The sequence below is a fragment of the Oncorhynchus keta genome, chromosome 31 (assembly GCF_023373465.1).
Source record: "Oncorhynchus keta strain PuntledgeMale-10-30-2019 chromosome 31, Oket_V2, whole genome shotgun sequence".
Classification (NCBI taxonomy): Eukaryota; Metazoa; Chordata; class Actinopteri; order Salmoniformes; family Salmonidae; genus Oncorhynchus; species Oncorhynchus keta.
In genome coordinates this window covers 5,590,889-5,618,772 of record NC_068451.1, presented here as the reverse complement: position 1 = coordinate 5,618,772, position 27,884 = coordinate 5,590,889, and the positions used below count along the sequence as shown (strand labels likewise).

The 27,884-nt window shown below is 45.3% G+C and overlaps 1 protein-coding gene across 2 annotated transcripts in view; it reads right to left on the bottom strand.

The window, feature by feature from the left end:
• LOC118364259 (glycoprotein endo-alpha-1,2-mannosidase-like protein) overlaps nt 1–27,884 on the bottom strand; it is a 39,570-nt gene that overhangs the window by 6,376 nt on the left and 5,310 nt on the right. For both annotated transcript variants that reach the window (XM_035745654.2, XM_035745655.2), the window contains exon 3: nt 4,476–4,552. In XM_035745654.2, the coding sequence (XP_035601547.1) occupies nt 4,476–4,552 (77 nt within the window). The remainder of the gene's footprint in view (nt 1–4,475; nt 4,553–27,884) is intronic.

Sequence of the window (27,884 nt, the reverse complement as noted above, 5' to 3'; positions counted from 1 at the left end):
GGGGTGGTTTGATGCTAATGCAGAACGTCATATGATGTTTTTGTGTTGGTTAAGGGCAATTGGTTAGGACATCTACTTTTTGCATGACATGAGTCATTTCTCCAACAATTGTTTACAGACAGATTATTTCACTTATAATTCGCTGTATCACAATTCTAGTGGGTCAGAAGTTTACATACACTAAGTTGACTGTGCCATTAAACAGCTTGGAAAATTCCATAAAATGATTTCATGGCTTTAGAAGTTTCTGATAGGCTAATTGACATCATTCGAGTCAATTGGAGGTGTACCTGTGGATGTATTTCAAGGCCTACCTTCAAAATCAGTGCTTGACATCATGGGAAAATCAAAAGAAATCAGCCAAGACACCAGAAAATAAATTGTAGACCTCCAAAAGTCTGGTTCATCCTTTGGAGCAATTTCCAAATGCCTGAAGGTACCACATTCATCTGTACAAACAATAGTACGCAAGTATAAACACCATGGGACCACGCAGCCGTCTTACAGCTCAGGAAGGAGAGGTGTTATGTCTCCTAGAGATGAACGTACTTTGGTGCGAAAAGTGCAAATCAATCCCAGAACAACAGCGAAGGACCTTGTGAAGATGCTGGAGGAAAAGGGTACAAAAGTATATTTTTCCACAGTAAAATGAGTCCTATATCAACATAACCTGAAAGTCTGCTCAGCAAGGAAGAAGCCACTGCTCCAAAACCACCATAAAAAGGCAAAGACTACGGTTTCCAACTGCACATGGGGACAAAGATGGGACTTTTTGGAGAAATGTCCTCTGGTCTGATGAAGCAAAAGTAGAACTGTTTGGCCATAATTACCATCGTTATGTTTGGAGGAAAAAGGGGGAGGCTTGCAAGCCGAAGAACACCATCCCAACCGTGAAGCACTTGGGTGGCAGCATCATGTTGTGTGGGTGCTTTGCTGCAGGAGGGACTGGTGTACTTCACAAAAAAAGATGGCTTCATGAGGTAGGAAAATTGTAGATATATTGAAGCAACATCTCAAGACATCAATCAGGAAGATTAAGCTTGGTCGCAAATGTGTCTTCAAAATGGACAATGACCCCAAGCATACTTCCAAAGCTGTGCCAAAATGGCTTAAGGACAACCAAGTCAAGGAATTGGAGTGGCCATCACAAAGCCCTGACCTCAATCCCATAGAAAATGTGTGGGCAGAACTGAAAAAACCTGTCTCAGTTACAACAGCTCTGTCAGGAGGAAGCTTGTGGGAAGCTTATGGAATGCTACCCAAAACGTTTGACCCAAGTTTAACAATTTAAAGACAATGCTACCAAATACCAATTGAGTGTGTAAACTTCTGACCCACTGGGAATGTGATGAAAGAAATAAAAGCTGAAAGAAATAATTTTCTCTACGACATTTCACATTCTTAAAATAAAGTGGTGATCCTAACTGACCTAAGACAGGGAATTTTTAAATGTCAGGAATTGTGAAAAGGTGCGTTTAAATGTATTTGGCTGTATGTATATACAGTACCAGTCAAAATGTTGCACACACCTACTCATTCAAGGGTTTTTCTTTATTTTTACTATTTTCTGCATTGTAGAGTAATGAAGACATCATAACTATGACATAACACATATGGAATCATGTCGTAACCAAAGAATTGTTAAACAAATCAAAATATATTTTATATTTGAGATTATTCACAGAAGCCACCCTTTGCCTTGAAAGACAGCTTTGCACACTCTTGGCATTCTCTCAACCAGCTTCAATTAACAGGTGTGCCTGGTTAATTTGTGGAATTATTTTCCTTAATGTGTTTGAGCCAATTAGTTGTGTTGTGACAAGGTAGGGGTGGTATACAGAAGATAGCCTTATTTGGTAAAAGACCACATCCATATTATGGCAAGAACAGCTAAAATAAGCAAAGAGAAAGGACAGTCTATCACTACTTTAAGACAGTGATTCCCAAACTTTTTATAATCCCGTACCCCTTCAAACATTCAACCTCCAGCTGCATACACCCTCTATCACCAGGTTCAGCGCACTCTCAAATGTTGTTTTTTGCCATCATTGTATGCCTGCCACACACACACTATACGATACATTTATTAAACATAAGAATGAGTGAGTTTGTCACAACCTGGCTTGTGGGAAGTGACAAACAGCTCTTATAGGATCAATCATTTCGCTTTTTATTTAACCATCTTACATGTAAAACCTTGTTTGTTAATTGAAAATTGTGAATAACTCACCACAGGTTAATGAGAAGGGTGTGCTTGAAAGGATGCACATAACTCTGCAATGTTGGGTTGTACAAGAGAGAGACTTAGTCTTAAATCATTTTCCACACACAGTATGTTCCTGTATTTAGTTTTCATGCTAGTGAGGCCCGAGAATCCACTCTCACAATAGGTACGTGGTTGCAAAGTTCAAGTGCAAGTTCAAATCCCCGAGCTGACAAGGTACAAATCTGTCGTTCTGCACTGTTCCTAGGCCGTCATTGAAAATAAGAATTTGTTCTTAACTGACTTGCCTAGTTAAATAATGGTCAAATAAAAAAGGGCATCAGTGTCTCACGTTTTGCCCAGGCAGGATACTCTGAGCGCAGCCCAATCCAGAAATCTGGCAGTGGCTTCTGATTTAAATCACATTTTCACAGAACCGCTTGTTGCAATTTCGATGAGGCTCTCTTGTTCAGATATGGGTAAGTGGACTGGAGGCAGGGCATGAAAGGGATGACAAATCCAGTTGTTTGTGTCATCTTTCGGGACACAAAAAAAATCATACAATGATGGAAAGACCTGTGTGTTGTCCTTGTTAATGCAGACAGAGACGAGCTCCAGCTTCTTAATCGTAGCCTCAATTTTGTCCCCCACATTGAATATAGTTGCAGAGAGTCCCTGTAATCCAAGAAAAAAACATCACCCAGATAGGCCAGTCGTGTGAAAATCTCGTCAGTAAAAACTTTAAGCTCGTCTCTGTTAAACATTTTTGTCTACTTTGCCCCTTGATAACCAGCACACTTATGTATTCAGGGGCCTTGTTTCAGGGGCTTGCTTTAATAAAGTTAACCATTTTCACTGTAGTGTCCAAAACGTCTTTCAAGCTGTTAGGCATTCCCTTGGCACCAAGAGCATCTTGGTGGATCCTGCAGTGTGCCCAAGTGGCGTCGGGAGCAACTGCTTGCATGCGCGTTACCACTCCACTATGTCTCCCTGTCATGGCTTTTGCGCCATCAGTACAGATACCAACACATCTTGACCACCAAAGTCCATTTGATGTCACAAAACTGTCCACTACTTTAAAAATATCCTCTCCTGTTGTCCTGGTTTCCAGTGGTTTGCAGAGGATGATGTTTTCCTTAATTGATCCCCCATAAACGTAATGGACATATACCAGGAGCTGTGCCAGGCCTGCCACGTCTGTTGACTCATCCAGCTGTAATGCATAAAATTCACTGGTTTCAAGACATTTCCTGCCATGTCAATGGAATGAACAGCAGCTACGTTTGGCTACATACGGACCGTTAGTGGAATTCCCATGAGAAAGTGACGGTTAATGTGATTGGATGTTAATTATTTGACGAGGCTACCTGTATTTGACATTGTGTTGTTATTTCGCTGAACACTAGATGGTTTAATTTTATTTTGGGCAGTGACACGAGGCTACTCAGGTGAGGGGGAAAAAACTCACCCAAATGTATAGCCCTGTTGGAAAATATAAATGGATTGTGAAAATATGAAGGGAAAAAAAGTGAATCACAATTTTTATTTAGCATACCCCCAACAGCATTGCGCGTACCTGTGCCCCAGTTTGTTAATACCTGCTTTAAGACATGAAGGTCAGACAATTAGGAAAATGTCAAGAACTTGAAAAAATGTTTGGAGTGCAGTCTCAAAAAACATCAAACGCTATGATGAAACTGGCTCTCATGAGGACCGCCACAGAAAAGGAAGAAAATAGTAAAAATAAAGAAAAACCCTTAAATCAGTAGGTGTGTCCAAACTTTTGACTAGTACAGTATCTATCTACCTACCTACCGATCTACCTACCTACCTACCGATCTACCTACCGATCTACCTACAGATCTACCTACCTATCGACATACATACATACATACATACATACATACATACATACATACATACATACATACATACATACACACACGCACGCACGCACGCACGCACGCTCGCTCACTCACTCACTCACTCACTCCGGACTCCGAAATTGCTCGTCTTAATATTTCTATATTTTTTAAGTACATTCATACTGCACTGTTGGAGCTAGGAACACAAGCATTTCGCTACACCCACAATAACATCTGCTAAACATGTGTAAACGACCAATAGAATTTGATTTGAAGTGAACTGTGTCTCAGTCCTTTAAAAGGGTCTATGTTGTCTGAAAACTACTGTTTTCAACAGGAAAGTTCAACAAGGTTTTACTTTGTGTCCACTTCAATTTGAAGTTATTCTAAACAAAGACAAGACCTACCTGTCGATGATATACTTGATGTTGTCATGGACACTGTGGTCGCTCCGCCCTCTGTAAGGCTGGAGGTGAAATGCAACCTGAAAAGAAAATAACAAAACATCTTAGTCCACAGCTTTCCATTCATTGCATTGTTGACACATATTTGTAAGTGTGTCTATGCAGCCAGCCCAACCATCTAAGGTGATGAGTTAGTATTGACTAAAACTCTAGAGAATATTCACATTTGGAAAGGTGACAGGAGCTGGGCTGTGTTCAGCTGCCACTTGGGTCTAATTGAGAGCTATTCAAAGCCTAAGGACGCAGCAGGAGCAATACATCCATTATTATGCAGCCATTATTATAAGCAGTTGTTACAACAACGGCAAAATGACTTCAAGTGTTGTGTCCAAATACTGGTGGAGCCAACTAATAAAATAATCTGACCAGAGAGGTCCAGAACCTGGAGAACAGTTTGCAGTTCTCCCAGGGTCTGCTCGATGAGTTTAATCGGGAAACGGCAAGATGACGACAATCTGTAAGCCTCTGAGAGAGAACATTAGTTCTGTATGTGAATCCATGATAACAATGACAGATAAATCAGATTATCTCGAAGGAGTAAATCATTCCTGGTGACTACCTCATGAAGCTGGTTGAGAGAATGCCAAGAGTATGCAAAGCCATCATCAAGGCAAACGGTGGCTACTTTGAAGAATCTCACATATGTGTTATTTCATAGTGTTGATCTCTTCACTATTATTCTACAATGTAGAAAATAGTAAAAAATAAAGAAAAACCCTAGAACGAGTAGGTGTGTCCAAACTTTTGACTGGTACTGTATATTCAGAACCATATACCCAGTAATGCTGAGAGAAGAGCTCATGTCAAGTGTTATTGAAGTAGTGTGGCTTCAGGTTCACCTGCCTCATCTAAAGCCTATTACACTATCTAAATAATGTGTGTGAAATGCTTGATAGTGTATTTGATGTAAACAGAGTCCACTCAAGATGAAGCTTCTCGCTGTAACCAGTGCCTTTTAATCTGGTTCAGGTTATTAATCAATTTACCAAGGTGTTTACAAACACTAAAGGAACAAGATCATCCATACAGTATGTATTGATGAACTCTTTTCTAAAGCTGTATCCGTACCCATTGGATGCAGTGATCACAATATAGTGGCTATATCTAGGAGAACCAAGGTTCAAAAAGCTGGGCCTAAAATAGTGTATAAAGAGATCATACAAAAGATTTAGCTGTGACTCTTATGTGGATGATGTAAAAAAATATATATTTGTTTGTCTGATTTATGAAATTGCTTCATCCAGTTATTGATAAACATGTTAAGAAACTGACTGTTTGAACTGTTAAGGCTCCATGGTATTGATGAGGAAATTAGAAACTGACTGTTAGAACTGTTAAGGCTCCATGGTATTGATGAGGAAATTAGAAACTGACTGTTAGAACTGTTAAGGCTCCATGGTATTGATGAGGAAATTAGAAACTGACTGTTAGAACTGTTAAGGCTCCATGGTATTGATGAGGAAATTAGAAACTGACTGTTAGAACTGTTAAGGCTCCATGGTATTGATGAGGAAATTAGAAACTGACTGTTAGAACTGTTAAGGCTCCATGGTATTGATGAGGAAATTAGAAACTGACTGTTAGAACTGTTAAGGCTCCATGGTATTGATGAGGAAATTAGAAACTGACTGTTAGAACTGTTAAGGCTCCATGGTATTGATGAGGAAATTAGAAACTGACTGTTTGAACTGTTAAGGCTCTATGGTATTGATGAGGAAATTAGAAACTGACTGTTAGAACTGTTAAGGCTCCATGGTATTGATGAGGAAATTAGAAACTGACTGTTAGATGTCACGAGTCCGACCGAGGGTGTTTCCCCTTCCCGGGCGGGTGGCGCTCGGCGGTCGTCATCACCGGCCTATTAGCTGCCACTGATTGTTTTTCCTCTCCCTCCTTGTATGTTTAGTGGTAGCACCTGTTCAGGTGTAATTAGTTTAATTAGTTTGTCTTTATTAGACAGCCGGCCCGCCTGGTTGTTGTGCGGGATTATTTTCATTGTAACCTTCGGCTCTGTTGTAGAGGTACGTGTTTAGTGCCTAGTCGTGTATTTCTTCTTTGTAATTTTTCCCCTGTGTTTGGGAACGTTACTTTTGTGAGCACTCGATGGTGCGTTGGTGCTAGTAAAAAGACGCACAGCATTGAACTCTGTCTCCTGCATTTTGACTCCACACCCACGACACCCGGAGCATTACAGAATCCCGCACCTATTAGATTGATGGAGTCAGCAGGAGCAGCAGCCAACCCTCTCCCATCGATGGAGGAACGGGTTCTCCACCACACCACCGTCCTCCATCGGATCGGATCCGCGATGGATCAAGTGATGGAGAGAATGGACCGATGGGAGAGGAGTGGTCTCCTCTCTCCACCTTCGGCACCCACGGTTCCGGACTCCCCATCTCCCGACGCCAGCACCCTCCGTCTGACGCTACCGAGGGCTTATGATGGAGCGGCGGCGGGTTGCCAGGGGTTTCTGCTTCAGCTGGAGCTATACCTGGCCACCATCAGACCCACTCCCTCAGGAGCAGAGAGGGTGAGTGTCCTCATCTCCTGCCTCACGGGTCGTGCTCTGGAGTGGGCGAACGCAGTCTGGAATGGCCCAGACTCAGCGCGGGAGCACTACACAGAGTTTTCCTGCCGTTTCCGTGCCGTGTTTGATCACCCTCTAGACGGCCGAGCGGTGGGAGAACGACTATTTCATCTCAGGCAGGAGAAGAGGAGCGCCCAGGATTACGCGCTGGAGTTCCGGACCTTGGCAGCCGGATCTGGGTGGAACGACAGGGCCCTTATGGACCACTACAGGTGTAGTCTCCGAGAGGACGTCCGCCGGGAGTTAGCGTGTCGGGACACCACTCTGTCACTGGATCAGCTGATCGACATGTCCATTCGACTGGATAATCTGCTGGCTGCCCGCGGGCGTTCAGAGAGGGTTCTGTGCGTTCCACCACCCAGCCCCTCCGCTCCCATTCCCATGGAGTTGGGAGGGGCTACGCCGAGGGGTACCGGAGGAGGCGGCCTTCCCTGCACCAACTGTGGTCGGAGAGGGCACACGTCTGATCGGTGCTGGGGGGGTCCGTCTGGGAGTAGAGATGGCAGGCGGAACGCTTCTCGGTCACCCCAGGTGAGTCAGCATCAGACTCACCCAGAATCCCTTGTTGGCCATATGTTTGTCTTAATCTCTTTCCTTCACTTTTTCCCTCTTCCCAGCATAGGGCGCTAGTCGATTCAGGCGCAGCTGGGAACTTTATGGATCGCGGACTCGCCCTTAAGTTAGGGGTTCCGCTGGTGCCGATAGATTCTCCTTTCCCGTGCACTCCCTAGATAGCCGGCCATTAGGGTCAGGGATGGTCGGGGGAGACCACGGTCCCACTGGACATGGTGACGCAGGGGAATCATAGGGAGCATATCAGTTTTTTTATTATTGATTCGCCTGCGTTTCCAGTGGTGCTGGGGACTCCTGGCTGGCCCGGCACAATCCTAAAATTTCGTGGAGACAGGGGTTCTCCAGGGGTGGTCAGAGGAGTGTTCTGGAAGGTGTTTGGGAGTTTCCATCGGTGCCACGTCGGTGGAGAGTCCAGACCAGGGTTCCACGGTGTGCATTCCCCGAGTATGCCGATTTGGCAATCGCTTTCAGTAAAGTGAAAGCGACTAAATTACCACCTTATCGACCGGGAAGGGATTGTACGATAGATCTCCAGGTAGACGCTGCGCTTCCCAAGAGTCACGTGTACCCACTGTCCCAGGAGGAGACGTTGGCAATGGAGACATATGTCACGGAGTCGCTGGGACAGGGGTACATTCGGCCCTCCATTTCACCCGTCTCCTCGAGTTTCTTTTTGTGAGGAAAAAGGAGGGAGGTTTGCGTCCGTGTATCGATTATAGAGGTCTAAACGCCATCACAGTGGGGTATAGTTACCCTCTACCTCTCATCGCTACGGCGGTGGAATCGTTCCACGGAGCGCAGTTCTTCACAAAACTGGATCTCAGGAGCGCGTATAGTCTGGTGCGTATTCGGAAGGGAGACGAGTGGAAAACCGCATTTAGTACTACATCCGGCCACTATGAGTACCTCGTCATGCCGTATGGGTTAAAGAATGCTCCAGCCGTTTTCCAATCCTTTGTAGACGAGATTCTCAGGGACCTGTGCGGGCAGGGAGTGGTTGTTTATATCGATGACATTCTGATCTACTCGGCCACTCACACCGCGCATGTGTCTCTGGTGCGCAAAGTGCTTGGTAGACTGCTGGAGCATGACCTATACGTCAAGGCTGAGAAATGCGTGTTCTCTAAACGAGCCGTCTCTTTTCTGGGATATCGCATTTCCACCTCGGGGGTGGTGATGGAGGGTGACCGCATTAGGGCCGTGCGTAATTGGCCGACTCCATCCACGGTAAAGGAGGTGCAGCGGTTTTGGGTTTTGCCAACTACTACCGGAGGTTTATCCGGGGTTTTGGCCAGATAGCGGCTCCCATTACCTCACTGCTGAGGGGGGCCCGGTGCGATTGCAGTGGTCAGCACAGGCGGACAGAGCATTCAACAAGTTGAAGGCGCTGTTCACTGATGCGCCCGTGTTGGCGCATCCGGATCCTCTCTAGCATTCATAGTGGAGGTGGACGCGTCCGAGGCTGGGGTGGGTGCCGTGCTATCACAGCGCTCGGGTACGCCACCAAAACTCCGCCCCTGCGCTTTCTTCTCAAGGAAGCTCAGCCCAGCGGAGCGTAACTATGATGTGGGGGACCGGGAGTTGCTAGCGGTGGTTAGAGCTCTGAAGGTGTGGAGACACTGGCTTGAGGGGGCTAAGCACCCTTTTCTCATCTGGACCGACCACCAGAATCTGGAGTATATTCGGGCCATATTCTTCACCCGGTTCCGGTTTACTTTGTCTTATAGACCGGGCTCCCAGAACGTGAAGGCTGACGCACTGTCCCGCCTTTACGACACCGAGGAGGGGTCCACCGAACCTACTCCCATCCTTCCCGCCTCTAAGCTGGTAGCCCCAGTGGTATGGGAGGTGGACTCGGACATCGAGCGGGCGTTACGGGCTGAACCCGCGCCTCCTCAGTGTCCAGCGGGCGAAGGTACGTGCCGCTTGATGTTCGGGACAAGCTGATTCGGTGGGCTCACGTCCTACCCTCCTCGGGTCACCCTGGGGTGACGAGGACAGTGGGGAGCCTTCAGGGGAGGTATTGGTGGCCTACGTTGGTTAAGGACGTTAAGGGTTATGTCTCCTCTTGCTCAGTGTGCGCTCAGAGTAAGGCTCCTAGGCACCTTCCTAGAGGGAAGCTACAACCCCCTCCCCGTTCCACAGCGGCCATGGTCACATCTGTCCATAGATTTCCTGACCGATCTTCCGCCGTCTCAGGGGAACACCGCGGTTCTAGTGATTGTGGATCGGTTTTCTAAGCCCTGCCGTCTCCTCCCGTTGCCCGGTATCCCTACAGCCCTGCAGACTGCGGAGGCATTATTTACCCATGTCTTTCGGCACTACGGGGTGCCGGAGGACATCGTTTCTGATCGGGGACCCCAATTCACGTCTCGGGTATGGAGAGCGTTCATGGAACGCTTGGGGGTCTCTGTCAGCCTGACCTCCGGTTATCACCCCGAGAGTAATGGGCAGGTGGAGAGAATGAACCAGGAGGTGGGTAGGTTTCTGCGGTCGTATTGCCAGGATCGGCCAGGGAGTGGGCACGATACATTCCCTGGGCTGAAATGGCTCAGAACTCACTACGCCACTCCTCTACTAACGTGTCCCCTTTTCAGTGTGTGTTGGGATACCAGCCGGTCCTGGCACCATGGCATCCGAGCCAGACCGAGGCTCCTGCGGTGGAGGAATGGGTACAGCGCTCCAAGGAGACCTGGAGGGCCGTCCAGGAATCTCTACGACAAGCGAGTGGACGGCAGAAGAGGAGTGCTGACCGCCACCGCAGTGAGGCCCCGTGTTTGTACCGGGGGACAGGGTCTGGCTCTCGACCCGAAACCTACCTCTCCGCTTGCCCTGCCGGAAGCTGGGTCCGCAGTGTGTAGGGCCCTTTAAAGTCCTGAGGAGAATAAACGAGGTGTGTTATCGATTACAACTCCCTTCCTATTATCGTATTAACCCCTCGTTTCATGTCTCTCCTCAGGCCGGTGGTAGCTGGTCCCCTGCAGGACAGTGAGGTACCGGAGGTCCCTCCCCCTCTGGACATCGAGGGGACCCCGGCGTACACGATCCGGGCCATTCTGGACTCAAGACGCCGGGTGAGGGGCCTGCAGTACCTCGTGGACTGGGAGGGGTACGGTCCGGAGGAGAGGTGCTGGGTACCGGTGAGGGACATCTTGGATCCATCCATGTTGAGGGATTTCCATCGCCTCCATCCGGATCGCCCTGCACCTCGTCCTCCGGGCGACCTCGAGGCCGGTGTCGGCGCGCTGCGGGAGCCGCGCGTCAGGAGGGGGTACTGTCACGAGTCCGACCGAGGGTGTTTCCCCTTCCCGGGCGGGTGGCGCTCGGCGGTCGTCATCACCGGCCTATTAGCTGCCACTGATTGTTTTTCCTCTCCCTCCTTGTATGTTTAGTGGTAGCACCTGTTCATGTGTAATTAGTTTAATTAGTTTGTCTTTATTAGACAGCCGGCCCGCCTGGTTGTTGTGCGGGATTATTTTCATTGTAACCTTCGGCTCTGTTGTAGAGGTACGTGTTTAGTGCCTAGTCGTGTATTTCTTCATTGTAATTTTTCCCCTGTGTTTGGGAACGTTACTTTTGTGAGCACTCGATGGTGCGTTGGTGCTAGTAAAAGACGCACAGCATTGAACTCTGTCTCCTGCATTTTGACTCCACACCCACGACACCCGGAGCATTACATTAGAACTGTTAAGGCTCCATGGTATTGATGAGGAAATTAGAAACTGACTGTTAGAACTGTTAAGGCTCCATGGTATTGATGAGGAAATTAGAAACTGACTGTTTGAACTGTTAAGGCTCTATGGTATTGATGAGGAAATGAGAAACTGACTGTTAGAACTGTTAAGGCTCCATGGTATTGATGAGGAAATTAGAAACTGACTGTTAGAACTGTTAAGGCTCCATGGTATTGATGAGGAAATTAGAAACTGACTGTTAGAACTGTTAAGGCTCCATGGTATTGATGAGGAAATTAGAAACTGACTGTTAGAAATGTAAATGTTAAGGCTCTATGGTATTGATGAGGAAATTAGAAACTGACTGTTAGAAATGTTAAGGCTCCATGGTATTGATGAGGAAATTAGAAACTGACTGTTAGAACTGTTAAGGCTCCATGGTATTGATGAGGAAATTAGAAACTGACTGTTAGAAATGTTAAGGCTCCATGGTATTGATGAGGAAATTAGAAACTGACTGTTAGAACTGTTAAGGCTCCATGGTATTGATGAGGAAATTAGAAACTGACTGTTAGAACTGTTAAGGCTCCATGGTATTGATGAGGAAATTAGAAACTGACTGTTAGAACTGTTAAGGCTCCATGGTATTGATGAGGAAATTAGAAACTGGATGGTTGACAGAAAGGGGGCAAAAGGAAAGGCGAATAAGTCATGACATCTGAAAAATGACGTGACTAAACTTAACAAAAAGAAGAAGAAACTGTATTAATGAAACCAAGATCAATTATGTAAAGAAAGATGGGAGAAAAAAAACTTTTCCGTACTTTAAGTTAAATGATTGTCAGAAAGACAAATTCAACTCCATCTTTCATTGAAGCATATGGCTTATTCATCACAAAACCATTTGATGTTGCCAATTATTTGAATGATTACTTAATTGGCAAAATGGCCAAACTTAAGCAGGAAATGCCAACAACGGACAGTGAGCCAACGTATTAATGCATAAAGAAACAAATAATGAAAGAAAAGCAAGTCGGAAGTTTACATACACCTTAGCCAAATACATTTAAACTCAGTTTTTTCACAATTCCTGACATTTAATCCTAGTAAAGATTCCCTGTTTTAGGTCAGTTAGGATCACCACTTTATTTTAAGAATGTGAAATGTCAGAATAATAGCAGAGAGAATGATTTATTTCAGCTTTTATTTCTGTCATCGTATTCCCAGTGGGTCAGAAGTTTGCATATACTCAATTAGTATTTGGTAGCATTGCCTTTAAATTGGGTCAAACGTTTTGGGTAGACTTCCACAAGCTTCCCACAATAAGTTGAGTGAATTGTGCTCCTGACAGAGCTGGTGTAACTGAGTCAAGTTTGTAGGCCTCCTTCCTCGCACATGCTTTTTCAGTTCTTCCCACAAATGATGTATGATTGAGGTCAGGGCTTTGTGATGGCCACTCCAATACATTGACTTTGTTGTCCTTAAGCCATTTTGCCACAACTTTAGAAGTATGCTTGGGGTCATTGTCCATTTGGAAGACCCATTTGCGACCACGTCTGGAGATGTTGCTGCAATATATCCGCATAATTTTCCTACCTCATGATGCCATCTTTTTTGTGAAGTGCACCAGTCCCTCCTGCAGCAAAGCACCCACACAACATGATGCTGCCACCCCTATGCTTCATGGTTTGGATGGTGTTCTTCGGCTTGCAAGCCTCCTCCTTTTTCCTCCAAACGTAACAATGGTCATTATGGCCAAACAGTTCTATTTTTGTTTCATTTCTCCAAAAATACATTTCTCCAAAAAGTACGATCTTTGCCCCCATGTCTAGTTGAAAACTTTAGTCTGGCTTTTTTATGGCGGTGTTGGAGCAGTGGATTCTTCCTTGCTGAGCAGCCTTTCGGGTTATGTTGATATAGGACTCGTTTTACTGTGGCTATAGATATGTTTCTACCTGTTTCCTCCAGCATCTTCACAAGGTCCTTTGCTGTTGTTGTGGGATTGATTAGCACTGTTCGGACCAAAGTACGTTCATCTCTAGGAGACAGAATACATCTCCTTCCTGAGCAGTAAGACGGCTGCGTCGTCCCATGGTGTTTATACTTTCATACTATTATTTGTACAGATGAACGTGGTAACTTCAGTCGTTTGGAAATTGCTCCCAAGGATACATCAGACTTGTGGAGGTCTAAAATAAAATTCTGAGGTCTTGGCTGATTTCTTTTGATTTTCCCATGATGTCAAGCAAAGAGGCACTGGGTTTGAAGGTAGGCCTTGAAATACATCCACAGGTTCACCTCCGATTGACTCAAATTATGTTAATTAGCCTATCAGAAGCTTCTAAAGCCATGACATCATTTTCAGGAATTTTCCAAGCTGTTTAAAGGTACAGTCAACTTAGTGTATGTGAACTTCTGACCCACTGGACTTGTGATACAGTGAATTATAAGTGACATAATCTGTAATCAATTGTTGGAAAAATGACTTGTGTCATGCATAAAGTAGATGTCTTAACCGACTTGCCAAAACTATAGTTTGTTAACAAGAAATTTGTGGAGTGGTTGAAAAACAAGTTTTTATGACTCCAACCTAAGTGTATGTAAACTTCTGATTTCAACTGTACATGTCAGCAACCACAGCTAATGAAGTCACTGAAACCCTTAACAAGGAGTTGCAGTCAGTTTTGGAATGAGTGGCCAGTAATAAACTGGTCCTGAACATCTCTAAAACTAAGAGCATTGTATTTGGTACAAATCATTCCCTAAGCTCTAGACCTCAGCTGAATCTGGTAATGAATGGTGTGGCTGTTGGACAAGTTGAGGAAACTAAATTACTTGGTGTTACCTAAGATTACAAACTGTCATGGTCAAAAACATATAGGTTCAATGGTTGTAAAGATGAGGAGAGGTCTGTCTGTGATAAAGAGATGTTCGGATTTTTTGACACCACACTCCACAAAGCAAGTCTCCTGCAGTCTGTAGTTTGATCTTATCTTGATTCTTGTCCAGTCGTGGTCAAGTGCTGCAAAGAAAGACCTAGTTAAGCTGCAGCTGGTCCAGAACAGAGCAGCACATCTTGCTCTTCATTGTAATCAGAGGGCAAATATAAATACTATGCATGCCAGTCTCCCTTGAGGAGGAGAGACTGACTGCATCACTTCCTGTTTTTATAAGAAACATTCATGTGTTGAAAATTCCAAATTGTTTGCATAGTCAAGTCACACACAGCTCTGACAAACATACACTAACCCTACCAGACATGCCACCAGGGGTCTTTTCACAATCCCCAAATCCAGAACAAACTCAATAAAGTGTACAGTATTATATAGATCCATTATTGCATGGCACTCCCTTCATCTCCTATTGCTCAAATGAACAGCAAACCTTATTTCAAAAAACAGATAAAGCAACACCTCCCGGCACAACGCCCCTCCCCTATTGGACCGAGATATATATATTTTTTTGTGAATTATTTTTACCCCTTTTTCTTCCCAATTTTGTGGTATCCAATTCTTAGTAGCTACTATCTTGTCTCATTGCTACAACTCCCGTACGGGCTCGGGAGAGACGAAGGTTGAAAGTCACGCGTCCTCCAATACACAACCCAACCGATCCGCACTGCTTCTTAACACAGCGCGCATCCAACCCGGAAGCCAGCCGCACCAATGTGCCAGCCGAACCAAGGAAACACCATGCACCTGGCAACCTTGGTTAGCGTGCACTGCGCCCGGACCGCCACAGGAGTCGCTGGTGCGCGATGAGACAAGGATATCCCTACCGGCCAAACCCTCCCTAACCCGGACGACACTAGGCCAATTGTGCATCGCCCCACAGACGTCCCTTTTGCGGCCGGTTACGACAGAGCCTGGGCGCGAACCCAGAGTCTCTTAACCACTACGCCACCTGGGAGGCCGGACCGAGATAACAGTCCTGCCCGCGTAGACTAACAGTCCTGCCCGCGTAGACTAACAGTCCTGCCCGCGTAGACTAACAGTCCTGCCCATGTAGACTAACAGTCCTGCCCGTGTAGACTAACAGTCCTGCCCGCGTAGACTAACAGTCCTGCCTGCGTAGACGAACAGTCCTGCCCGCGTCGACTAACAGTCCTGCCTGCGTAGACTAACAGTCCTGCCCGCGTAGACTAACAGTCCTGCCCATGTAGACTAACAGACTAACAGTCCTGTATTGATACCCTTTGTAGGCTATGTGCCATTTTTAAATGTATGTAGTTCTATCCTTGAACTGTTCTTGTATATTAATGTTCTGTATTATGCCATGTTCTGTGTTCTGTGAGTCGCTGCGAATCCTAATAAAATATCACCCCCTCCCCGACCCCCAAAATACAGTCACAGCTAATTACATCTAAATGAAAGTAACACTACCCCTTCTCCCCCGCTCAACTTTTCATCGAAAGTTGAACCACAAATTTGTGGCTGATATTTGAACCCAACTCTCAAGCATGTATAACTGCAACAGTCATATTTCTCGGCCAACAGAAGTGGACGAAGTGGGTGCCCAGAAATGTCCTCATACGATATTAACACTCACAAGTGTTAATATGTTGACCAATCTTTACAGACTGTGTTATAGGATTGTCTCAGACAATGACTGTTTCAGCACTGGTGTTATGCCATGACAAATAACCTGACACATCTATCCCATGTTCATTCGTCATCCCCCTAAAGCCCAGTGAATCATAGTTCTATTCCAGCCGACTATTCCTCCATGAGGAACCGAGTGGCTGAACACATGATGGATCAGCTACGAAACAAATGCAAAAATATTTAACTTGAATTTTTTAAGAGTAAGAGTGGAGAATTGCACTACTTTGAATTATATATGATCAAAGTGGACCACTTTTCTTCTCTCGCAACGGGTTCTGCAGGGGCCCAGTATGAAAGAAACTGGATGGACAGAGCCATAAGCAGAATGGAAGCAGCAACACCTCGCCAGTTTGATAACATACGTCTGCTGCTTTTGATGTAGATCCATCATTCTCACCTGACGCTTGATTCAATTCCTGTCTGACCTCCGCCTCGCCACGCCCTGGTTCTGTCTGCCAAGACTTACTTTATCTTGGCCAAGTCGCAGTTGTAAATGAGAACTTGTTCTCAACTAGCTTACCTGGTTAAATAAAGTGACATTTATTTTAATTTTAAAGTAGCACTATCCTATTAAATACTTTGTTATCGTTATGGGGTTAGCTAGTGTTTAATGTGGGCTGTGGAGATTAAAGTGCTAAACATGGTATAGGTTGAGCATGTGCATTTTTCATGACTGGGAAATGTCTTTTATGCTATAAAAAGACTTATCATTATGGAGTTAGTATACCATTCACTATGGAGAATAAAGCTCTAAACATTTTACACTTTGTTAGGCTATGCATGTTTTGTCTTTTTCATGGAGTGGGAATTGTCTTTGTCTTATTATGGCGAGGAACTGTAGCCAAGTATAGTGCATTCGATTAAGATAGGTTGGAGTAGGGGGTATGGCAGTATTGAAATGAAAGTGAGTGGCTACTGGGCCTTGCTTACCAGTTGCCGTGGTAATGTAACTCTTGGTGACACCAAGGGCTCAAAGTGTCACCATGACATTGGGACAGAAGTGCGCAAATGGATTGGAGTGATGCAGGCTAAGGATGGGAGGCGAGGCGGTTTTAAACTGTTGTCCTGTATAGTTAAATGTAGACATGGGGAGAAAATTGTTGTTGTCGCTAATGGTGGCAGCTAAGTGCTTCAGTGTCAGATGAAAATATCTTTGAATTCGGAGCCCCCTTGGCAGGGTAGTTCACTATGGCTGTGTAGGCCACTCGTCTGAAATCCCTTTTCGAAGGCGATAAGTGTAGGAACAACTCTCCGTAATCTGATTAACATCACAAGGCAAGATATCATTAGAGAGAAAGTTACAACTCTTTCTGTGCTAATAACTTAGATTAAAAGCTGAGTGGCTCGGCTGTAAAAAACAACAACTCCATTTGCGTTTTTTAAGCCTGCCGTTTCACTGACTGTCTAATTATTTCTCCCTAAGAGAAAGAGCTCACCATCTCAACTCGCGCTCGCCGCAGATGACACCGTTGGAATAGCCCGCTCATGTTCCACCCGAGACACATAAGGCCATTACACAGCAGCAATTTAGACATAAATGAGAGACCCAAGCAAACCAAGAGCATTTCTCACAGACAGGCCCAGCCCTATCACCATCACCAGAGCAAAGAATAGGCTGAATCGAGTAGAATGCAACCTAATGCACTGTAACAGGCCGTTAGGAGGGGATTTCAACCATCCGTTAAACTACCCAGACAGCTTTTCAAAACAGTCAACACCATACAGTATTGAACGTATCATGAGATGTTGACGCTTCCTACTTCCAATAACGTTTCGGTTATATTAGTTCAATTCAGTAGGGTTCTACACGCTAAGTTGTCAACTTCTCATTAACATCAACATCTAGCAGGCACACCAACTATGCAACCCAAATGGCACCCTAGTCCCTATGTAATGCACTACTTTTGACCAAGGGCCCGTAGTTAGTGCACTATCAATGGAATAGGGTGCCATTTGGGACACAACCAAGTCTTGTGAGATGGAAGATGGTAGCTGCATGCTGTGCTGGGCATCTGGAGATGGGGAAGTGTGCCTGACAGCATGGCCTGCCCACACATGGGCCTCTCTGTGCTGCTGCTGTACAACATGCCCTACTTTTCTGCCCCTTGGGGCCCGGATTGTTCAGGGAGGAAAACTGAGTCATGGGACCATTACCCCCGCCTATCCCGATTTCCCCCCCCCCAAGCCCACAAACAGCCCCTCAAGGGCCAAAGGGGAGTTTCGGCCTGAGCTACTCTCCAAGCAAGCAGAGTGTGACCACAATTGTTCAACTCAGTGGAGCTCTGGAGCCTTCAACCGCAAGAGGATGTGCTCTTAAACTCCAACCGTGCATACATAATACAAAAGCTGTGTGGGTGTCCATACTTGATTTAGTGGCTTTTTCCGATGCTATTCTTATATAAACAAAACAGTCTGTTTTCTGCAATGTCATCTAGTGTTAGGTCCTAGATTTGGGAGTCTAAGTCAGTGCCATAGTAGTATTGCCTGGCTACCCAGACTCCTCGCTCCGACCAAACACTACGCCACACCCACCATAGAGGTTAGTTTATTTTCCGTAATGAGTCTGGATCGGAGTACCTCCTCAATCCTTCACCGAATGTGAACACTCGGGGCCGTCTGATTGGTCCAGAAACTGATGGGTTGGGCCAGAGCCAGAACACATGTGGGTTTGATACTCTGATTGGTTTGAGACGATCCAATCGCTGATGACTTTGTTTTGTGCAACACCCCTCATGCCCATCGTCACCACAAACGACCCCAACCCTGGTAGACTAGTCTAGACCTGTTCTGGCCTGTGTTTCTAAGGCTTTTTCAGACTGTGAAGATTCAGCGTGTCTGTCTCGGGACTGTCTGCTGTTATTCCGACCACGTCACACACAGAGCTCCCTCTGTTAAGTGGCAAGTTATAAAGGCTCTGTAGCCTCCGCTCATTGTGATCACCTCAGCTCAGACTGCAAAGAGAAGTTCCGTCAGATCTGACAGGAGAGGGATGACAAGACTGATAAACAGAGAGATGGACTGACTGAGCAGGTACCATGTAAGACGTTCACCTGCAACGGTGACAAACACTTCACGCTGGTGCCCCCTAAAGACTTTTTTTTCTGTTTGTGTCCATGAAAGATAACATAATTTATATTTCATGTACTGCATTCACCTTTCCTTTGAAGAGGCTATTTGTGACCACAAATAAATGATTGCTCACTTTTGCTCCGAAGGATCCCTCAGAAGGAGCACAATAAGAATGTACTGTACATGGAAGTCAAAGAGCACTATGATGAAGTGAGATGGTGGGATGCTGCCGCTGAGAATAAAGGTCCGAATCCTACCTTGAAATCCATACGCTTAACATGTTTTTTTGCATAAGTCATGCATTGATAACAATGGGTCAAGTTATGCCCATGGATCTTATGTTAGGACTCAACCAAGAACGATTATGCATTCTACTGCTCATCCGCCATCTTACATATTGGTGTGAAAGAGGAGGCACAATTATACATTTGAATTTGCCTTGTCTTTGCAGAACATTCCAGGAAGATTGTAACGCAAGAGGGCCTCTTTTGCATTAGAAAAAGACATGTTTGCGTGCGTCGCAGCTCAAAATGATTAGAGACCCAAGACATTTTTCTACGGTCAGCAGTTTGTGAAGATTTTTCACTAAAGGCACTCCAACAATAGATGTCCTTACTTACTTACTTACGTACTTACTTCCTGACTTTATTGACCCCATGGGGAAATTCTGTTGCAGTGTCATGTACACATTTAAAGTGGCGTTTTTAAATACAAAACAAAATTGTCAATACAACTTTCATAACAGTTACCTACCAATGAAAAGAATAATAGTAAGAAATAAGAAATAAAACATTAAATTAAAAAAGAAGAAAAGACGAGCCTGCTGGCCAATGGGAACAGTCGCCCAAGCTCTCTCCACTGGCTTCCAGTTGAAGCTCGCATCCGCTACAAGACCATGGTGCTTGCCTACGGAGCTGTGAGGGGAACGGCACCTCAGTACCTCCAGGCTCTGATCAGGCCCTACACCCAAACAAGGGCACTGTGTTCATCCACCTCTGGCCTGCTCGCCTCCCTACCACTGAGGAAGTACAGTTCCCGCTCAGCCCAGTCAAAACTGTTCACTGCTCTGGCTCCCCAATGGTGGAACAAACTCCCTCACGACGCCAGGACAGCGGAGTCAATCACCACCTTCCGGAGACACCTGAAACCCCACCTCTTTAAGGAATACCTAGGATAGGATAAAGTAATCCTTCTCACCCCCCTTAAAATATTTAGATGCACTATTGTAAAGTGGCTGTTCCACTGGATGTCATAAGGTGAATGCACCAATTTGTAAGTAGCTCTGGATAAGAGCGTCTGCTAAATGACTTAAATGTAAATGTCTATTTAGGAGGGACATCACACCTGGCACAAATGATTGTCTCGTTCTGCTTTTCCTGCTGAGGGGTGCCCTATACCTGCGCCCAGAGGGGAGTAATTCAAAGTCCAGGTACAGGGGGTGACTTGGGTCTAAAATTATTTTGTAAGCCTTACGGAGGGCCCTGACCTTAAAGATCTCATCCAGGCCTGTCTGTTTGACTCCAAGTACCTTACTTGATGTGGTAATAATCCTTCTCAGCATATTTATCTGGCTGACAGTGGCGTTGCCAAACCAACAAACAATACAAAATGTTAAAATACTCTCAATAAAGGATTTGTAAAACAGAGTCAGTATAGTACAGTCTATATTAAAAGAAGCCAACTTTTTGAGAAAGTACAGTCTCTGTTGGCTCTTTTTGTAGATCAGGTCTGTACATTTTACTCCACTGAAGCTTATTGTCCGAAAGGACACCCAGATATTTATATTCCTCTACAATTTCTATACTCTGGCCTCTGATAGATGTTGCAGAGGTAGGTGTTGTACACTTCCTGAAGTCTATGCACATCTCTTTGGTCTTGTTGGTATTGAGGACCAAGTGTGATTCCTCACACCACTCTACAAAGTCATCTAGGACCGGGCCATGATGTTCCTCACACCACTCTACAAAGTCATCTAGGACCCTGGGCCATGATGTTCCTCGTCATCATGCAATAGGCTGATCAAGGCAGTGTCATCAGCGAACTCAACGAGGTGTCTGTCAGGAGGGGAACTAGTACAACTATTAGTGTACAAGATGTACAGAAGCGGGGACAAAACACATCCCTGAGGAGAGCATGTGTTGGTATTGCGTATATCCAACACATGGGGACCTATTTTGACTCGCTGTGAGCGTTGACTCAGGAAGTCCAGCAGCCACAAAACCAGCCCCCCATCTAAGGAGAAGTCCCGAATGAGTCTCTGTGCCAGAATGTAAGGCTGGATTGTGTTGAAGGCAGAAGAAAAGTCAACAAACAGAACCCTGACATGGGATTTGGCACCCTCTAGGTGTATATAGACCATGTTAAGGAGGGTAAGAATGGCATCATCAACTCCTCTGCTAGGCTGACAGGCAAACTGAAACGGGTCGAGGAGCTTCTGGGTGACACTGAGAATATGACTTTTCACAATTTTCTCAAGGCATTTCATTACTAAGGATGTCAAGGCGACAGGGTCGGTAGTCAGTCAGCACAGTGGGATTAGATGCTTTTTTAGGAATTTGTATAATTATTGAGTGTTGCTGGTCAAGTGAGGATTGGAAAATGTATGTAAAAACACCAGCCAGTTGTTCAGCACAGTGCTTTAACACATGTCCACTCATTTAGTCTGGGCTTTTGTAGGTGTTACATCCTCTGAACAACTTCAGAACATCAGACTGTTGAACAACAACTCTCCATTTGTAATGGTGCTTCCATTTGTTTCACCTCCGACACGAAGATGTCTGATTCAAATCTTGAGAAGAAAACATTCAGTTCATTAGCCATGTTCTGGCCCTCATATCCCCCAAGGTCAGCACTGGTTTTCCCCCTGCCTATATGGGGGGCGCTAGCCATGGATTTAATCCTATACCAGGCCACCATTGCGTTTCCTGAGGATGGTCCTCTCCACCCTTTGCATGTGTGCCTCCTTGTCCAGCAGTATCTGTCTTTTGATCTCACGTTGTACATCTCTTAAAGCCTGTATATCACCCCCAGCATGAACTGCCTTCTTCCTATCAAGTAGTGATTGATTTTAGATGTTTTGATACCCGAAGCTTGTTGTTAGGGAAGATTTGACAGGTCTTAGTAGGCACAACTGACTCAACACAGAAGTTTACATCGTCTGAAATAACATCTGTGAGTTCATCCAGATCAGAGCTGCTGTCCTCAAATACCTCCCACATCGTACAGTCAAAACACCCCTGGAGACAAGTGATACTGTTGTCATTCCAGATCTGGACAGTTTTAACTGTGCAGTGGTGGAGGGAGATCCATTTTTTGACTTTTAAAAGAATGATACACTACATGACCAAAAGTATGTGGACACCTGCTCTTTCGAACATCTCATTCCAAAATCATGGGCATTAATATGCAGTTGGTCCCCCTTTTGCTGCTATAAAAGCCTCCAATCTTCTGGGAAGGCTTTCCACTAGATGTTGGAACATTGCTGCGGGGACTTGATTCCATTCAGCCACAAGAGCATTAGTGAGGTCGGGCACTGATGTTGGGCGATTAGGCATGGCTTGCAGTCGGTGTTCCAATTCATCCCAAAGGTGTTCGTTGGGGTTGAGGTCAGGGCTCTGTGCAGACCAGTCAAGTTCTTCCTCACCGATCTTGACAAACCATTTCTGTATGGACCTCACTTTGTGCACAGGGGCATTGTCATGCTGAAACAGGAAAGGATCTTCCCCAAACTTTTGCCACAAAGTTGGAAGCACGGAATTGTCTAGAATCTCATTGTATGCTGTTGCGTTAAGATGTCCCTTCACTGGAACTAAGGCGCCTAGCCCGAACCATGAAAAACATCCCCAGACCATTATTCCTCCTCTACCAAACTTTACAGGGGCGGCAGCGTAGCCTAGTGGTTAGAGCGTTGGACTAGTAACTGGAAGGTTGCGAGTTCAAACCCCCGAGCTGACAAGGTACAAATATGTCGTTCTGCCCCTGAACAGGCAGTTAGTTGTTCCCAGGCTGTCATTGAAAATAAGAATGTGTTAACTGACTTGCCTGGTTAAATAAAGGTAAAATTTAAAAAAAATTAAAACATTTGGCACTATGCATTTGGGCAGGTAGCATTCTCCTGGTATCCATTACATGAAGCTCCAGATGAACAGTTCTTGTGATGATGTTGCTTTCTGGGGCTATTTGGAACTCGGTAGTGAGTGTTGCAACCGAGGACAGATGATTTTTACATGCTTCAGTACTCGGTGGTCCCATTCTGTGAGCTTGTGTTGCCTACCACTTCACAGCTAAGCCGTTGTTGCTCTTAGACATTCCCACTTTACAATAACAGCACTTACAGTTGACTGGGGCAGCTCTAGGAGGGCAGACATTTGACGAACTGACTTATTGGAAAGGTGGCATCCTATGATGGTGCCACATTGAATGTCACGGAGCTCTTCAGTACGGGCCATTCTACTGCCAGTGTTTGTCTATGGAGATTGCATGGCTGTGTGTTCGATGTTATCCAGCTGTCAGCCAAGGGTGTGGCTGAAATCGTCAAATCCAGTCATTTGAAGGGGTGTCCACATACAGTGTTTATAGTGTATATAGGCCCCATCCCTTAGCTTTTTACAAAAAAGTGGCAACAACTTAGTTGTTGTTTGTTAAAGTTATCTTTCCCTATTTTGGCTTTATTGTTTTTACTGCTCTCTCTTATCAGTAAAAATGCACTTTTTTGGTGGAAAAAATATAGGCAATTCTGAATCCTCCAGAATTAGCTAGGACCTCTGTACTGTAACGTCCCGCTTTTTGTTCGATTACTTATGCTTATAAGAACTGAGGTCGGGGAGTTTGATATAGTTTAGTTTAACTTTACTTAGAGTACGCCGGCATTACAGGGTTATTCACGAGGCTTCCGAGCACATCTATCGGTCCCGTGTAAAACATGGAACTGGACTATTTCTGTACAAATACACGGACTGGATTACGGAACGTTCACAACATTCCATGTACAACAGACATTTATTTTCTATACTTGTGCTCTTATAAATATGAATTTAGAAAATGGGCCTGCATTATTTGCATGATTTTCTATGTAGCAGAGATTCTCATGCAAACGCAAAAACGAATACGCTCTCAATTGTCTTTAAATGCGGCCGTGTGTTGAGCAAACACAGCGTGTGTATTATTGATGCAACACAGCTGGAGAAAAGGGCTCTAGCTTAAGCCTGTCTCTCTTGTCACACTGCACTCTCGGTCCACATTCATTCACACAGGCACGAGGCTCGCAATGCCCCTAAAAGCAGTCTTTAAAGGTCCAGTGCAGTCAAAAACGTGATTTCCTGTGTTTTATATATATTTCAATACTTTCTGGTTGGAATAATATTGTGAAATTGTGAAAATCATAATAATGACATTTTAGTATAAGACCTGTTTGAAAAGACCGCCTGAAATGTCAGCCTGTTGCGGAAGGATGGAGTTTTAGCCTGCCTGGTGACATCATCAAATCAAATTTTATTTGTCACATACACATGGTTAGCAGATGTTAATGCGAGTGTAGAGAAATGCTTGTGCTTCTAGTTCCGACAATGCAGTAATAACCAACGAGTAATCTAGCTAACAATTCCAAAACTACTACCTTATTATACACACAAGTGTAAAGGGATAAAGAATATGTACATAAAGATATATGAATGAGTGATGGTACAGAGCGGCATAGGCAAGATGCAGTAGATGGTATCGAGTACAGTATATACATATGAGATGAGTATGTAAACAAAGTGGCATAGTTAAAGTGGCTAGTGATACATGTATTACTTAAAGATGCAGTAGATGATATAGAGTACAGTATATACATATGAGATAAATAATGTAGGGTATGTAAACTTTATATTAAGTAGAATTGTTTGAAGTGGCTAGTGATATATTTTACATCAATTCCCATCAATTCCCATTATTAAAGAGGCTGGAGTTGAGTCAGTGTGTTGGCAGCAGCCACTCAATGTTAGTGGTGGCTGTTTAACAGTCTGATGGCCTTGAGATAGAAGCTGTTTTTCAGTCTCTCGGTCCCAGCTTTGATGCACCTGTACTGACCTCGCCTTCTGGATGATAGCGGGATGAACAGGCAGTGGCTCGGGTGGTTGTTGTCCTTGATGATCTTTATGGCCTTCCTGTGACATCGGGTGGTGTAGGTGTCCTGGAGGGCAGGTAGTTTGCCCCCGGTGTTGCGTTGTGCAGACCTCACTACCCTCTGGAGAGCCTTACCGTTGTGAGCGGAGCAGTTGCCGTACCAGGCGGTGATACAGCCCGACAGGATGCTCTCGATTGTGCACCCGTAGAAGTTTGTGAGTGCTTTTGGTGACAAGCCGAATTTCTTCAGCCTCCTGAGGTTGAAGAGGCGCTGCTGCGCCTTCTTCACGATGCTGTCTGTGTGGGTGGACCAATTCAGTTTGTCTGTGATGTGTACGCCGAGGGACTTAACTTACTACCCTCGCCACTACTGTTCCATCGATGTGGATACGGGGGTGTTCCCTCTGCTGTTTCCTGAAGTCCACAATCATCTCCTTAGTTTTGTTGACGTTGAGTGTGAGGTTATTTTCCTGACACCACACTCCGAGGGCCCTCACCTCCTCCCTGTAGGCCGTCTCGTCGTTGTTGGTAATCAAGCCTACCACTGTTGTGTCGTCCGCAAACTTGATGATTGAGTTGGAGGTGTGCGTGGCCACGCAGTCGTGGGTGAACAGGGAGTACAGGAGAGGGCTCAGAACGCACCCTTGTGGGGCCCCAGTGTTGAGGATCAGCGGGGTGGAGATGTTGTTACCTACCCTCACCACCTGGGGGTGGCCCGTCAGGAAGTCCAGTACCCAGTTGCACAGGGCGGGGTCGAGACCCAGGGTCTCGAGCTTGTTGATGAGTTTGGAGGGTACTATGGTGTTAAATGTTGAGCTGTAGTCGATGAACAGCATTCTCACATAGGTATTCCTCTTGTCCAGATGGGATAGGGCAGTGTGCAGTGTGGTTGAGATTGCATCGTCTGTGGACCTATTTGGGCGGCAAGCAAATTGGAGTGGGTCTAGGGTGTCAGGTAGGGTGGAGGTGATATGGTCCTTGACTAGTATCTCAAAGCACTTCATGATGACGGAGGTGAGTGCCACGGGGCGGTAGTCGTTTAGCTCAGTTACCTTAGCTTTCTTGGGAACAGGAACAATGGTGGCCCTCTTGAAGCATGTGGGAACAGCAGACTGGGATAGGGATCGATTGAATATGTCCGTAAACACACCAGCCAGCTGGTCTGCGCATGCTTTGAGGGCGCCCGAGTGGCGCAGTGATCTAAGGCACTGCATCTCAGTGCTAGAAGCGTGCATCACTGCAGACCCTGGTTCGATTCCAAGCTGTATCACAACCAGCTGTGATTGGGAGTCCCATAGGGTGGTGCACAATTGGCCCAGCATCGTCCGTGTTCGGGTCTGGCTGGGGTCTGGCCATGGGATCTTTAATGACTTCAGAGAGTCAGGACACCCGTTTAACGTCCCAACCGAAAGACGGTACCCTACACAGGGCAGTGTCACTGCCCTGGGCATTGGGATATTTTTTAGACCAGAGGAGAGAGTGTCTCCTACTGGCCCTGCAACACCACTTCCAGCAGCATTTGGTCTCCTATCCAGGAACTGACCAAGACCAACCCTGCTTAACTTCAGAAGCAAACCAGCAGTGGTATGGAGGGTGGTATGCTGCTGGCATACCAGTATTAAAACAAACAAACACACAAATGCAAGTCCTCCTGCCGCACAGCTGTCTACTGACACACAGATACACAACCAGAGGTGTCCTGCCCATATGAGCCACAAGAGCACATGCCCCCTCAGATTTGTCCTGTTTTTTATTTTTCAGATGTGAAACGAATTAACTAAACTTAATTTTTAAGCCCACGCTTTATCATAACTATTTATTTAAAAAAATATCTCTCAGCGGTATTTTGCAGAGGGGCACACACAAAAAGAGGTATGCTTAGATAACGCATGCAGAAAAATATACATTGTTTTTACATAGAATTAGGCATAATGATTATTGCTCTAGATTGCTGGAAAATGCTGTTTCAGGTGGATATACCACCCAAAGTGCTATATACCGAAATGCACCACTTAAGACTGCCTTAAAGGGTCTTAGACACATTCTCACAGACTTCCAACCGCTCAGGGTGAATGGATATACACCACTCGAACGGCTGTGTGGCTGTTTTTATATATCGGTTATGTCATCAAAGAGTCTGCCGGATCAAGCCAGTACAGCTCACTTGGAGTATCTTTTTTCCTTTAAACATCTTGAATAGCTACTACGTCTCTGCTGCATCTGATGTGTATCTACCATCTGATGTTACACGTATTGAATTACGAAGAAGGGGCCCTCTAAAAGTTTCATGAGCTTCAATGCCGTCCGTGACAGCCGGCAGAGGGGACTCGATGCCTCCACATTGATGCAGTCGTTATCTCTGGGATGGCATTTTCCAACCTAATTGGCAATAGGTCATGTAGTTGTAGTTGATGTGTTTCCCTGCTCATCCAGTCCCATAAACAGCAGTTCCCACCGGCAGCTTTATTATGTCCCCTCTGCTCTTATTTAGAGATGTCCTCATCCTCCCTCCCCGTTGCCTACTCAAAGTCATGTCACACTTGGCTATCAACTTTTTTGAAGTAATGGTATACTATTGTGTATTACAATACTATTGTACAGTATTAAGATCTGTTTACCATTTGGTTGTGTAAATTTGTTCTTTGGAAGATTCCTTACCAAAGCACACATTCTTATCCAGAACTCATGAATCCCAAACACTGATTCCAAAGCAAAATGTCTGTCTGTCTCTCTGTCGGTC